This window comes from Serinus canaria, chromosome 2 (genome assembly GCF_022539315.1).
Source record: "Serinus canaria isolate serCan28SL12 chromosome 2, serCan2020, whole genome shotgun sequence".
Taxonomy (NCBI): Eukaryota; Metazoa; Chordata; class Aves; order Passeriformes; family Fringillidae; genus Serinus; species Serinus canaria.
Genome location: NC_066315.1, coordinates 135,486,092 through 135,502,233, shown reverse-complemented (window position 1 = coordinate 135,502,233; position 16,142 = coordinate 135,486,092). Strand labels below are relative to the sequence as shown.

The following is a 16,142-nucleotide window of genomic DNA, read 5'->3' as shown; positions in this document are numbered from 1 at the left end:
TAATTTTCTAAAGGACTAGTTATAATCCTAAATGAATTTATCCTTTTTTTTTCTTTTGTTCCTCAAAGTTTGATAACTTAGACTTGAAAGAGTTTGAAATTTGCCCTAAAACCTGCCAGACTTCTCCAATGAATGTGTGGATGGCTTACTAAATAATTATTAATATCTGTGTGATATCTTATTGACTTTTTAGTAAATTGCATCTTTTGACTTTTCATTGTCCATCCAAATTTTTGAATGAGTGTTAAATAAGTTTTAGACTACACAGTACCCATATGAATCAATGTGAATACTTAATCCTGTTCTTAATGATTGAAGATGTATTGTAATTATTATTTACTACTCTGTTGTTTTTCATATCAGAACCATGCTCTGTAGATTATATATGCAAATCATGATAAATTTTTAAACACATTAGGAGGTTTGACATTCTTTTGAAATATGTGAAATTCAAAATTCAAAAGAATTATTCTGTGTTTCCTTCTTCAAATGTTACCACAATGTGTTTATTTATCTCCTCTCAGAAATGCTACAACATAAAAGTGGCCTTAAGGGATGTACTTAGTTCATTAACTTGGCTCTAGTAGTGACCAATAGTTTATGTGTGGCCAAACTATATAAAAGTCAAATAAATAATAATTGTTCCTGCTTATCTATAATTTCTCAGAAACTTCATTTTAGGTACTGACAGAATCAGATAAAGTGTCTTTTTATATAAAATTCTTAAAAAGCTTTCCAGGAAGTTCAAAGCTCATATAATCTTTTGGCAACCTACCTGTAGCAGAAAGTTCCACAGTGAAAATATGCCTGGTAAATAAAATTTTTTGATGTATTTGAAAGCTGGCGCTGGTCGTGTAGAAAATGAAGAAGTGTTCCCTATTGATTTACTCCAAACACCTTTAAATGTTAAAAAAAGTCTGAAATTTCTATCTTTTGCTTAAAAGAATATTCTTGCAGACTCCATCCTGCACAACATAAAATACTGTGCTTTACTCCAACTTCTACATAATACCTTTACTCTTTTTTCCTTAAAGGGAATTACATTTTTTCCTAAATGCTTTACTTTTCTCACCTTCTTCATAATAATGCTGTTAATTAGAAGTGTTGAGTATTAATTTTTGTTCACTATGTTCCTGGACATTGGTATTCACATTATAGAAATAAAAGGGAAGCAAGTATAAAAGCCTATGCATATGTTTCAATTTATTTCAATAATTTGAAAAAAATATCCATAACTGATAAAAAATGAAATACATTTAGGGAATATTTTTATATTTTTTTCATCCACTGAGGGATAAATATGTATATGAAAATATATGCCATCCTTTCATATACAAATACAAACTCATCTGAGGTTTATTAATTTTGAAGACATTCTGGTTTGCATACTTCTTATTTTGCAGCAAATTATTCATGTTGGTTTCCTATATTTACCAGTTTTCACATCATAGATTTTAAAACTAGGATGTGCCTTATCTACTGGAAAAATGTCTGTATATCTAACTTAAGCTCACTACATAAATTTATCATTGATCAGAATGAATTCTGAAAAAAAGGAGCATTATAGGAATTATCTTAAAAAAGGACAGAAGACATAGTTTCTGTCAATATATTGTAATTTGTACAGTTGTTAAAATGAAGCAGAGAAGACATTTGAGGGAAAGTCTTTTTTAAAAAAAAAAACAGGTTCTACAGGATACTCAAAGAAGGCCTCAAGAAAATTCCAGGAAATATTTAGGTTATATTTGTTTTTATTTATAGTAATTATTTATTCATTTTGGATTAGATTTAGAATTATATTCACACTTGTTTCCTCTGCAGCAAAACTTCGTGAGTCTTGTTTTGATCCTGGAAATATAATGAATGGAACCAGACTTGGAATGGATTATAAACTGGGTTCCACAGTTACATATTACTGTGATGCAGGATATGTTCTTCAGGGTTATTCTACACTGACATGCATCATGGGAGATGATGGGAGACCTGGGTGGAACAGAGCCTTGCCCAGCTGTCATGGTAAGAGCAGTTTTTAATTTATTTTGGTTGCCGTTGTCATTACTATTGCTTTGTAATAGGGAAGAAACAAGTGAAAAAATTGAGGTGATTTTAATAATTTTATTTTTCAGAAAAAAATCCTTTCCAATGATATATGTAATAAAATACATATGTGACAATTCAGGAAACTATTGATTCCAGTTTTTATTAATGTTGGATAAATAATTTTATTATTTTGAATAGAACTTAGCAGTAATGTCATTCTCCATGTCAACATGTGTTCTTAAATTAATTTACAGCAGAGTATAGAGATATATATCATACATATGTATTTAAATACAACAGTAGGTATACTTTGGATATCATAATATATGTTTGTTTCTTTTTGTTATTACTGGCTTTGAAAACATGCAGATGAAATATTTTGTATATACCACATTACAAGATTTAATTCTTGGGTGTGTGGTCTGTGGAAAAGTTAAGCCTTGAAATGCAGGAAATATCCAGTTACTCAAACTGTTACAGATATGAAGTCTGCTCATTTCAAGATTCTTCTGACTTTAGTTGTATGGCCATTGACAATCTCAAGCATCCATGTTTTCATATTTAAAACCTAAGAAATGATTAAAGTATTATTTTACTAATGTCTTAACAGGAAGTGATAGCCACTTGCAATTTTAACTTTGTGAAAAATCACATATTCTGTAAGATTGAGCACAAAACCTCTCCCATGTATGCAGATATTAATATGAGAAAACTAGCATTTGGTTTTTAAGTTAAAATCCACTTATTAAGTTATTTTCCATCCTTCACCATTTGAAGACAAAATACCTGTTAAATCCATTTCCAATTTGAACATATATTTTAAATAAAATATGAAATTGTTTGTACTAAAATTTATATTGCAAAGTGGATGGTATTGTACCAGCAAAACCAAAAAAAAAAAACAAAACCATTTTTCAAATCTAAAGAATATCCAATATTATAATCATTTGAAGAAGTTCAATATTTTTGTTATCTACCAAAACCATCATAGCATTGCATTACAAAACTCAGTGGGACATGAATTGGGACATGGCCCTTTTAAATGTTTGGAAGTGTGTTCAAACTTTTAAAATCTCTGCATTAGAAGTCAAATATTTTTCCTCATTAGAGAGGAGACGGTGAGGAAGGTTGTTGCCTATAATAGGGGAAATATTCCCTTGTTTTGGAAGGTCTTTTTGATAGGTAATGAAAGTTAAAAAATATTTTATTGATGCAATAATTAGTGTCATTTATAATCTGCTTAGCAATCTTCCAGTGCTCTCTGTTGTAACTTTCAGTGAGGGGTGGGTATTTAGCTTGGAAGTACTGTCATTGTAATAAATGGAGAAGAATAAATTTTATTGTAAAAGAAGTAGTGGATATCTGTCACTGATTCTAACTGGACCATCCTCTTTCCTTGGATGAACAAGGTCTTATTTCAAACATGAAAAACCCCATACTTCTTTAGGATATGATGACACAGAATAGATGTTTTCACTTGTTTTTCTTTTATTGCTTTTTCCTCCAGTTAAGAGTCAATGGAATTTTTTGGTTATGTTGCTGTGATATATTATGCTGTATTTTGGCCACACTACCAATGCTTTCCACTTTTGTGTGATTTATATCAAGAAAAATAGAATTTTTATATAGATATAAGGAAGATTATATCAGTTAATTAGCTCTCTGTTACAGAGCCAGCAGAAACAATTTGAGAGCTGAATTTAGCTCCTGAAAACCAGTCTCACCTACACAATAAAATTTGTATAGTAGAAATCAGATTCCTCCATTCTTCCTCTGCAGCTGCTTTGAAACTGATAGAGTTGCAATGAAATATGTTATAAAATACCACCTCAGTGTATATGGGGGGTTTATTAGTTAGTTAATTAGTTACAAGAAAAAAATGAACAGATGCTAAGATTATCTAGGCTAATGGGCTAAGGTATTTGGTATTTCACTATGGATGTTAAGAAAGGGATGTAATGAACATATGTGGATGCATTATTAGTATGTCAGAGACAATGATTGATGTTTTCTTTCAGCTTCAGCAACTATAGGTAATTTTAAATTTTTGGTAGAAAACAACAATTGTTTACAGAATACCAAAAAGCTAAGTGATGGGAAATCATATTCATAATTGAATGTGAAAATCTTGTTCCTACAAGAATAAATAATTTATTGATCAATAAAACATTTTATTAAACTGTATTTCATTGCAGTTGAATCCTTGGAAATGTTTGAATCCAGGCTTCAAAAAAACTCCACCTGTAAGATGTATCTAACAATATCTAATATTTTCTTCACTGCCTATGAGAATATGCCTATGCTTATGATTTAGTCACTATTTTATTTGGTAGCAAAACCAGTTCAAGGTATTATTTCACTTTCTTTTGATCTGATGGCTATTTGAGGCAGCTCAGATCAGGTTTATAACAGAAAAGTTTTAGGACAGAAAACAGATATGTACAGAACAGCATAATTTTACTGCTTGTTGTTTTGTAATATAGGAAATGCTGACAAAATTTTCATAAATCATTCAACATTGTTTACTTAATCAGCGGCTTTATAGCTCATATTTTTATGCACTTTTTAACATACTGACTATATGAAGAGCTGTTATTTCAATCTATTTCAAAATTTGAATGAGAAATGAGTTGGGCAACTGCACAAGCCAGAATATTCCTGCAGTTAATGAAGCTGAATATTTCTGTTAGTGAGATGCTCTGTATCTCTGTGGTTTATAGTTCCAAAGTAATGTTCAGTTTCACCACTTAAGCAGCATAGTTTACTTTAAATTGTCATATGTTGACTATTTACAAAGCATTTCTCACTTTTTTTTTGCCCAGAACATCATGTTTGTTTTGCATAATCACAGAAACAGTGACCCGAGTACTTAGAAATAGAACTGAAATCAGTTAGGATTTTACTTTGAATAAGAAAATGCTTTTAAAATTCTGAATACTCTGAAAGGGTAATTCTAACAGCCAAACTTGAAAATTTGATTGAATGTATTTTGAAAAAATACAAAGGATTTTATTTAATTGTTATTGAACTCTCTTCTGAATTTTGTTCCCAAGCTTCCACTTCCAATTTTTTACAAATTTATGTACATTGCTTTACCATTCCAAGCTTTCCTTCCATATAGTTAGTGGAGAGAGACAGGCTTCTTAAAAGGTCATCAAGGGGGATTCAAAGAGCTAATTAAGAAGATACATTTTTCCATTTGCATCTGGATTGCATGAGCAGGATTTAATCTCCTTGCATGCTCAGCAGAATATGACTTAGAACAGCAACATGGGAAATACTAGATCTAGTGAAATATTTGGATATACTGTGTGGAAGCAGTATTGTTTGCACTAAAAGCACACAACAAACTCTGTTTTGGAGGGATGTATGTGTTAAAATTTAGCAGCTAGATTTCTGAGTAAAGTAAAGAAGCAGGAATCTAAGTACACTCAGAGTGTACTTTATCCTATAAACCTCACACTACAGACTCTTTTCTGTGTGAGCACACTCATTATTCCTCATCTGTGCAAAGGAGACTGTTGTACACTAAGAACTACCAAGTCAAAAAGCCAAAATGTGAAAATCTAGCTTCCACATAGTGGAATTTGCAGTAACTAGGATTTAGTTGTCAGTATATAGCTCTCGGAGACAGTGGTCTCATTCTTCTGAAGATGTGTGACTGATTCTTTACTGTAAAATACACAAATAGTTTTGTAAATAGGAAATGAAACTATTATCTTTCTTTATGGCTATGTAGACAGCTGGTATTTTGCTGAAAACCCCACATTTTTTAAAATGTGATTAAGTTTAAAGCTCAGCTTTTCTTACAGATATTCTCTTCATATCAGAAAAAGTTTCAAAATTTTACTGGAATTAACTATAAGTATTTATAATTTTGAAAAGGTCAGAAAACAAAAATAAATACAGTCACATGCTTATATTCACAGCAAGAACTACTCTGTCTGACCTTTTGCATATACATTTGGAATTCATATTATGGCTTTACAAAGTCCATTGAATAATAAATGTTGTGTGTAATTATTCCAGGATTTTATTTAAGAAGTAATAATATCATTATTAGTAAGTAAATTATTAGAAATGAAGTAAGTTGTTAATTACAATGATCTTATTAAAATCAACTGCCGGAGAATCCTAATTCCCAATGAATTTAAAGGATTAGTTAAGAATAGTGCATCATAAAACCAGTCACTTCCTCTTCTGTTGAACTAAATCTGCAACCAAATTTTGGGAGCAGAGTTTAATGAAGGAAATATTTAAAGAAGGAGAAATATATTCAGCTATATAAAATTGGGCTTTTTCAACTTTAATTTTTTACTTTCTTTGCTATAAAATAAATTATTTTAAATCAATCATATCTATTCAAGCCATATTTTTAAATGTTTGCTTGTATGCAACTGTTAGTTTGAAACAACATCATGAATTAGCGGGCAAAATGTAACAGCAACCTTAATATTTTTGATAGTGTGTTAATTATAAAATATGTAAATTAATTGGCAGAGTTTCTAATTTTTTTGGCAGTGAAATTATACAGAAAGTACCAATGAAAATACAGAATAAATTTTGTGATCTTTTTTCTGCTTTAGAATATTAAAAACTGACACTTCTTTGTGCTTTGAATATGTAAATTTTCTAGTAGAAGATTGAAAAAAAATTACCTTAAAAAAAATCTTTCATCATGTATTTTGAGGTGCATAGAAAAACTGTTTTTAGCAGTAGTTTACATAAATATATGCTTGTTCCTGTATTTAGTGTTGGAATCATAGGTGCATATTTTTCTTTGAAGATTCTTTTCAAACAGACAAAGTGACTTCAGGATATTCTTTTCTTAGAAAGAAAAATATATCTCTACCATTTAGTCACACAGAAAAGCAAATATTTATGTTCCAAAGTCTGCAAGACACTGAATTGGGACAGGATTATGCAGTATCAGTTAATAATCATGGTAAATTAATTAATTATTAAATGGAATTAAAAAAACTGATCCAGTCATCTGCAGTGGCTATAGCTGACATGTGTATTTCTAACCTAACCTGAGGCAGCAGTTAGAGCATCCTCTTATCTAATAAGACCTCTTGTCTAATATGACACTAAGACCTTCCTAATGCACTGGAAGAAGATTTATTATGTGGAATATGCTGGTGGTTACATCCATAAGACTCATATTTCATTGTTTACACAAGTTTTGTCATCTCCACTTGGTCTGTCACAGTGGAACTGGGGGATGGATGGTTCTGGGCAACAGAAGAAACCTGCAATTAGGAGACTGCATTGTTTTAAAATTGAATTGTATTTTGTTTTCCTTCTTGACTGGGCTACATAAAGCGTTTTGCCAACATACTATAGGAATGTAGGCAAGGACATGGTCCAGCAAAAAGAGCATAACTCCCTCTTATAGATCCCATGTCTCTTGACATTTAACTCAGGAGCTGCTTGTGTTAGAGGTTTTTTTTTCCCTGAAATTACACTCTTATGAAGGAAAAGTGTCTTTCACAACAAAACTTTACTCTTAGTTTTGAGGCTTTTGCTGGAATCTTTAATGATATATTTCTCTTTTACACCATAAAGAGTTGTTGTGTTTTAAGAAGTTAATAAAAATCATCACAGCACCATGCAATATACAGTTGTGTATTCCATCTATTGAACAAATTGTTTTGTTGCTATAAATTTAAAAGGTTACAATTTCTTCCCTGTTGCACTGCACATTTTATATGTTTCTATTATTTGTTAATCCATTACTGACTTAGATGGTAGTTTAAACCTTTAGTTAGGTGACTTGCTAGGAAATACACGGCTTTAGTTTGTGGCTGAATTTTTAAAAAAACAATATTTTGAGACATTAAGCTATATTTATATTTACAGTTGAGAGCAAATATAAATAATAGAAGACCAGAGAACAATAATTTCAGTGATAGTTTAATTATTTTTAGTTCAAATGCTGGTGATTCAGTTAACATCTTCTATTTAGGATGAGATAAAAGTATGGAATGAATAGAGAAACAGCTGGCCTAAAGCAGAGCATATTTTCTCAATGGGAGTAAATGTGACAATAATATGCTCAAAATGTATCTTAAGTGTCTATAATGCATTCAAATTAGACCTGGGAGGAAAGAAGGAAGAAAAATTTTTTTTTTACTTTGTATGGGGAATAATATCAGACTAGGGCAGGCTGTAGAAATAGATTTGAAGACAACAGCAAAAAGGTAAGTATTTACTGTTGACCTGAAATCATGTAAAAACACTATCTTAGTGTATTGCCAATCAGACTCCAAATTTAAATGGATCACCAAAAGACGTGATGAAACAACACAGTCAAGGGATCTGATAGATATTAGGATATTTTTTTCAGGAAAACAAAATCCTGTTTAATAGAAGGTAGTAGAAAGTGTGGCCAACAGGGTTTTGAGAAAAAAAATTAAAACCTAATTTAAGCAGTAATACAGTTTTGCAAAGATTAAAAAATTAGAAACTTACTAAAGAGTCAGCAACAGGTCAAGGCCAAAAATCTCTTCAAAGACAATGTTATTGAGGGGAAGGAAAAAAAGAAATTCCTTATATATTCTGTTCCATTTCTTATATTACCCTACTGAGGTAACAGGATAGCTGGTGCATTGGAACCATTCCTTTGGCTTGAAGGAACCAAAACAAGGAAAATCAATAAACAGAAGCATAGCAAGTTGCTAGGATAAGGCAGTCTTTTCTGTGTAGCTCTGAAAGAGACAGATATGAAGCGTTTGAAGTACAAATGTTGACCTTGAGGTTAAGTTAGCCTTTCTGTCAAAGCAGTGGGAGGTGATGAACCTGTCAGAAATCTTCCTTGATGAGCAGCTGGCCAATTTCCACAGTGAGAAAATTGGTAGAGATTAGTAAAAAAAAAAAAAATATTAAAACTAGGAGCTACATTTTTCAAGAAGCTGAGGAAAAATCAATATAACTTTTGAAGAGGAATGTGGATCTTTTTGGGTTGTCTTAGAGCTCAGCAAGCCTATGTGTGAAAATAAATATAGTTGTTACCATACAATTGAATTTATAAAGATGTTTGGCAATGTTCCCTTAAAAAATATTATCTTTTAAGGGAAAGTAATGTAATGCATTAGGATAATATTTGATTACAAGGTAAGAATTGAAAGTTGTTGATGTGATGTCCAGTTTTAAGTCATTTAGAAAAAAATCAATAAAGGAAGGCTACCACAAAGATCTCAAGCATATTTTTCCTATGATTTGTGCAATATTTGTATTGTTCCAATAAAAATTCACATAAAATTGAGATTACAAAGTTCACATTATCACAAAATTATATAGTATAATAATATCTAAAGTCAAATGCAGAGAGTAAAAGGTAAAACAATTTATCTTCTGTTAAGTGCAGATAAAATGCTTATATAAGAAATAACCCTAATTTTAGGCATGTGATGATTATCAGATTTTGGTTGTGAAGTATCACAATATCACAGAGTAGGTAAGGTTGGAGGGGACCACAGTGGGTCACCTACTCCAACCTCCCTGCTCAGGTGGGCTCATCTCAGAGCATGTGGCACAGAACTGTCCAGAGGGTTCTTGAATATCTCCAATGAACAAGACTGCAAGATCTCTGGGCAGTGACTTAGAAGTCAGAGGTTCTTCCTCATGTTCAGGTGGAACTTCCTGTGCATCACTTTCTGCCCATTGTCTCTTTTCTTGCCCCTTGGCACCACCAAGAAGAGCCTGACCCCATCCTCTGTCACCCTCCCTTCAGGTACTGATAGACACTGATATGGTCCCCTCTCAGTCATCTCTTCTCAAGGCCAAATAAGCCCAGTTCCCTCAGTCTGTCCTTGTAAGACAGATGCTCCTGTCCATGATAAATTACCTTGAAATCATTATTACTAGTCTTTTGCAGATTAGAAAAATTCTATCAGAATTATATTTAAGGATTTTTTTTTTCTTCACAGAGCATCTTAGCCCATGAGATATACTATGATGAGGCAGTGTTAACAAAAAATAATCAAATATAACATGAAAGTCATATTTACTTCTTCCCTGCAGATATAGGAGTCTATTTCTCAGCACTCATAGTTCAAGGAAAAATAGAATTGGAGGTTTTTTTATATATAGTCCTTATTACAACAAATAAAAAGTCTTAAATTTTTGAGAAATGCGATTAAAAATCTTTCCAATACTGAGAAATAGATCTGTACATTATGCACTCCTCAGCTTGGTGATTTGAAATGTAGTAAGTAAGATTCTCTGAGCTGTTGATCCCTAGAGATCCCAACGACATGTGTGAATGTTTCCAAGACAAAAGTTTCATGGGTATTTTTATTTCTTTGTCTTCTGCATGTTTTAAATGTCAATTCTGTATTATTTCATTTTATATTTTCAATTGGTATATGTGCTCATAGCTGTTCATTGACCACTTATTATGACTATTATTTTGTTTTTTAGTTCTTTCTGACCCTTCTTCTCCTTCCTGTGTTTCAGGAGTCTCTGTTCCTAACTTTCTTGATTAGTTTTATTGACTTGTAATCTGAATGTGTCTTTAATTATGGATAGTCTATTGTTTAAGTTATTTTTCTTCCTTCTTTTTAATTTTCTTTAGTTCATTTTGCTTTAGTGAGTTTGAAAAGTGGAAATTTCTGTCTTTTTAAAGTTAATTTAAAAGTCTGTGTGGCAAAACTAAACAGCAGTGATGGAAAACAAAGCTGAGATTGAGAGGATTACAATGACCTCAGTGAATATATCATTAACTGTCAGATCTCAAATTTAAAATTACAATCATTAGCTGTTCCTGCAGTTTCCTTTTAAACTGCTGATCCACTCATGCTCAAAATATTTTAAATCACTTGAAAACAAAGTGATCATCATTTGGAAACCTAAAGTGCCATTCTAGTATTGTAATATTATTTGCAGATGATTCAAGAAAAAGCTGATTCTTTGTTCTAGCTGTGATTCACTGCTAGTGCTTAAAAACTCACTTGGGTAAAAGAACATTTTAAAGACATGCAGTTAGGCAGTATACAACAACATAAAGGGGTTTGAATGGGCAATATAGTCATTACAGAATCACAGAATCACTAGGTTGGAAGAGACTTTCAAGGTCATCGAGTCCAACCCAGCCCTAACATCTCAACTAAACTAGGGCATCAAGTGCCACATCCAGTCTTTTTTTTAAACACATCCAGGAAGGGTGACTTCACCACCTCCCCGGGCAATGCATTCCAATACTTTATCACCCTTTCTGTAAAAAACTTTTTCCTAATATCCAACCTATATTTCTCTTTGTGCAGCTTAAGACTGTATCCTCTGATTCTCTTACTTGTTTCCTGGAGAAAGAGACCAGCGCCCACCTGACCACAACCACCTTTCAGGGAGTTGTAGAGAGTGATAAGGTCACCCCCAAGTCTCATTTTCTCCAGGCTAAACACCCCCAGCTCCCTCAGTGGTTCCTCACAGGGTTTGTGTTCCAAGCCCCTCACCAGCCTCGTTGCCCTCCTCTGGACACACTCAAGTGTCTCAAGGTCCTTCCCAAAATGAGGGACCAGAACTGGACACAGCACTCAAGGTGTGACCTCATCAGTGCCAAGTACAGGGGAAAAATGACGCTCCTGCTCCTGCTAGCCACACTATTCCTGATACAGGCCAGGATGCCCTTGGCCTTCTTGGCCACCAGGGCACACTGCTGGCTCATGTCCAGTTGGCTGCTGACCAGTACCCCCAGGTCCGCTTCTGCCTGGGCACTGTCCAGCCACACCATCCCCAGCCTATAACACTGCAGGGGGTTATTGTGGCCAAAATGCAGGAGTCATCACTTGAACTTATTAAACTTCATCTTACTGGACTCTGCCCATCCATCCAACCATTCCAGGTCTTCTGCAGAGCCCTCCTACCTTCTAACAGAATGACACTCTCCTGATTTAGTGTCATCTGCAAATTTACTAATGAAAGACTCAATCTCCTCATCCATGTGGTCAATAAAAATTCTGTTCAATAAAATTCAATTCAGTTCTGTTCAATAAAAATATTGAACAGAACTGGCGCCAGCACAGACCCCTGACTGCGGGACACCGCTGGTGACTGACCTCAGCTGGATGCAGCACCATTCACCACCACTCTCTGGGCCCGGCCATCCAGCCAGTTCCTAACCCAGCAAATCCATGGGCTGCAGCTTTCCCAGGAGTGTGCTGTGGGAGACAGTGTCAGAGGCCTTGCTGAAGTCCAAACAGACAACATGCAGAGCCTTTCCTGCATTCACTGGGAGGGTCACTTGGTCATAAAAGGAGACCAGGTTGGTCAAACACGACCTACCCCTCCTAAACCCCTGCTGGCTGGGTCTGATACCCCATCTGGCCATCCTGTAAGTTCTGTGTGATGGCACTCAGTATAAACTGTTCCATTGCCTGACCAGCTACTGAGGTCAGGCTGACTGGTCTATAATTACCAGGATCCTCCTTCCCACCCTTTTTGTGAATGAGCATCATATTGGCCAGCTTCCAGTCATCTGGAAACTCACCAGTGAGCCAGGACTGTTGGTAAATGTTGGAGAGTGGCTTCAGAAGCTCCTCTGCCAGCTCCCTCATCACCCTGGGATGGATCCCACCTGGGGCTATAGTTATAAATATTCAAGCAGCTCAGCAGTTCTCTGACTTCCTCCCCCTGGATAACAGAGAGACCATTCTGCTCCCTGGCACCATCTACCAACCCAGGAGGACAGCTGTCCTAGGACAAGCTGTCTTCCCACTAAAGACTGAGGCAAAGAAGGCATTAAGCACTTCCACCTTCTCCTCATCTGCAGTTACTAAGCTCTCTACCACATCCAGTAGAGAGCAAAGGTTTGTCTTACCCTTCCTTTTGCCATTAAAATATTTGTAAAACCATTTTTTATTATCCTTCACAAAAATTGCCAAATTAAGTTCAAACTGAGCTTTGGTCTCCCTAATATTTTTCCTACATACCCTAGTACCCCCTTAAATATTTCCTGAGGTAAACCTGACCCTCCTTCCAAAGATGATACATATTCTTTTTACTCCTAAGTTCCTTTGAATTTACAGCCTCCCTAGCCCTAAAATGGTGAGAGTCCTATTACCAAAACAGGATTCAGGGGCTGATATCACTTATCAACTCTAAAGTAATAAGCAGATATTTTTTTCTGTGAAGTTTGAAATGAACTCATAAAGTTACTGAGTTCTGAGAAAGCTCATAATTTGACTTTCATCCCCACATTTTTATGTTTCTTCTGCTTAGAAGCCATAATCATGCTCTTTATCATAAAATAGAAATTATTCTTAAACCAAATAAGTAATGAAATCTCATTTAGATATGTAGAGGGCACAGATGAACAAATAAATAATAAGTAGGCTATATGACCTTCAAAAAAAAAAAAAAAAAGGAAGTTTCTCATCAGAAGGGATGATAAGGACGATTATTTCTTGTGAAGAGATCTATAAATTCTTACACATTTTTGATTCATATTTTCTGATGCATCAATCTCTCAATTCTGCTATTGTAGCTAAAATGTGTTAAGCTTTGTTAATCTCTGATTTATTTTTACTTCTACACATTTGTCATATAATGTTCTTTTCCTCTTGCTATCTCAATATACTTGAAAGACTGAAATGGTCTTCCGCAGAAGACTGCCAATTTTCTTTTCTCCTCTTTTTTATTCATTTAGTGTGTTGGCAGTTAAATTGTTTTAAAATCATTGTTCATTTTCCCTCAGAAGTTCCTTAAATATCACATCAAGTCTCCTGCAGGCAGTTGACTTGAAAAGCTCGTTCAAACTCTTACTTAGTTACTTTTTTTCAGCTGTGGAAACTATAACACTGGTGTGCTCTTTCAAAGGAATGAAGCTGGGCTGAAGCATGGGCTGACTGCCGAGACCTTTTCCACCTCCATTTGTTATAAGCACAGAGTGTTTCACTGCAAAGATTTTTATTCTAGCACAAAAGATGTTAGAAAATGTTTTCTCCTATTTGATGGCTCCCTTCTCAGAGCCTGCTACTTTAATTCCGTTTTATTGGGAAGACAAAACATTAAATGAAAGAACACATTATTAAGTGAGTGTTTATGCAGACTCCTGGAAAAATATCACATGGCATTCTACTGGTTTTATCAACTGGAGCAGTGAGAAACATGAACAAGAGGAGCTCCAGCTCCCATGCAAACAGCAAGATAGGGAGAACTCAATCCCACCCCTTGTTCTAGAGGCAAGCAACATAAGAAGAGGTTTTCATCCTCTGCACACAATTCCTTCAGAACAAAAATTTGAATGCATTAAGCATCACTTGAGATTCTAGAAGACTATACTGCACTGGAAGTTAAATTAATCCACTGCTCCCTGTTGAAGAAAGCTTTCTTTCAGGAAGCTATTTCTTGCAGTGTTAGCAGAAAAATTAAGAATTAATAATAATAATTGTCTGCAATTTAGCCATTTTAAATTCAAAATTTACTAATGCATCTGTTAAACAGGGATTTAGGGTTCCCTATAATTTAAGGTTAATTTTAATCTGGTTATTTTTAGTTTTATTTATTAACTATTGATATATTAATCATACTTATTTGGTTACTTATTTGGTATCTGATTGTGCTATGGAATATTTTTGCATTTACATGCCACAGGCCTTGATAATAAATAATTCATGATGTCTAGCTATACCCTGACATTTAAGAATGGAATCATTATATAGAATTAGATTTTGGGTTATAAAATTGGAAATCTGACTCTTCAAATCTCCTTTAATATTCTCTCTAGGGCTTTGACAATTGAAATAGGAGCACATAATTTTTCATTTGTGCTTGTTCACTTTGCTGCTCATCTAAAATGGACTTGAATTAAGTCAGATAGGGCAGAAACAGAAATGTCTAATTTCCAGCTAATTGCATTTGTATAGAAAAATATAGAAAAAAATAAAGAAGAAATAGTTTTGCAAGCTGGTAATATTTTGGGTTTATGGATAACAGCCAATATTGTAAAAGAGCTATCAGATGTGAACCCATTCTACAACATAAAACAATGTAGGATTTGACCTTCTGCCACATCTCAGTTTCTATTTTTAAAAAAAACATTTCACACTTTTCTTACACTTGGCTAAAATGACTAAATTTAGTAAAACAATTTTAAACAACACATGATTTCAGCACTTGAGAAAACTATACGGAATTTTTGAAAACTCTGTGCACCACAGTTCCTTAAGGAAAAACTGAATAGAACTGATATTTATAATTATTCATTAAATTGAGAGCAAACATTGTTTCTAAAGTTAGGTTTCCCCTGAATATTAAAGTGTATCTCATAATCAGCTGTATAAAATCTGCTTTTTGTACCTTCAGAAAAACATCTCGTTTTGTTTAAAAGATTTCAAGTGAATATACAAAGTTATTTGGCTTATTTGGCCTTGGTGGTAAAAGTTGATGAACTGTTAAATAAATTTGCATGGACATAATTTGATAGTGTGTTTAACTGCATTTTATATATTTATATAAACTTTATGTATTAACATCAAAAGCACTGCTAAATTTTCTGCTGCTTCTCTTTATTTAAAAGAAAGAGGCACTTTCCTCTTGAAATGTACTTCTTAAACTGTATCTAATTGTGTTTCTCTGCTAATTATCTGCTACACAGATTCTAATCTCTTTGATTTTGTCCTTACAAGACATATTTTACTGATTACACATCTTCTGGAAAACTTCGAAAATAGGTGTAGGTTCTTGGGGATTTTTTTTTTTTTAGGAATTGCCATTAGGTGTTCTCCCATTTTGTACTTTTTAATTCATAATCTTTTTTCTTTATGAGTTTCTCTTATTAAAAATATTAAATAACCCATCATGCTATAGCACTTGATTTGTGGGTCTAGCCCTGCCAGCACCAAAAATATCAGACAAACTTCCTTGTCACCTTAGAACTAATTATTATGGATAGATCCATACCCAGTTATAATAAATACTATCTCTTGTCTACTTTGATATCCTTAACCCCTTGTGAAAGATATTTATATCTCTCTCTCTTCCAGGAATAACACAAAAATTTAGTAACTTCCCAAAAATATTTATGAGAACATCTAAAATTATTTCATTATACCAGAATTGCTGGCAATTATTTTTCTAATCTTTATCTCAATCTACCACAT

At 33.6% G+C, this 16,142-nt stretch overlaps 1 protein-coding gene across 3 annotated transcripts in view; it reads left to right on the top strand.

Moving 5' to 3' along the window:
- CSMD3 (CUB and Sushi multiple domains 3) overlaps positions 1-16,142 on the top strand; it is a 579,290-nt gene that overhangs the window by 421,921 nt on the left and 141,227 nt on the right. For all 3 annotated transcript variants that reach the window (XM_050970810.1, XM_030234789.2, XM_050970809.1), the window contains one exon: positions 1,822-2,016. In XM_050970810.1, the coding sequence (XP_050826767.1) occupies positions 1,822-2,016 (195 nt within the window). The remainder of the gene's footprint in view (positions 1-1,821; positions 2,017-16,142) is intronic.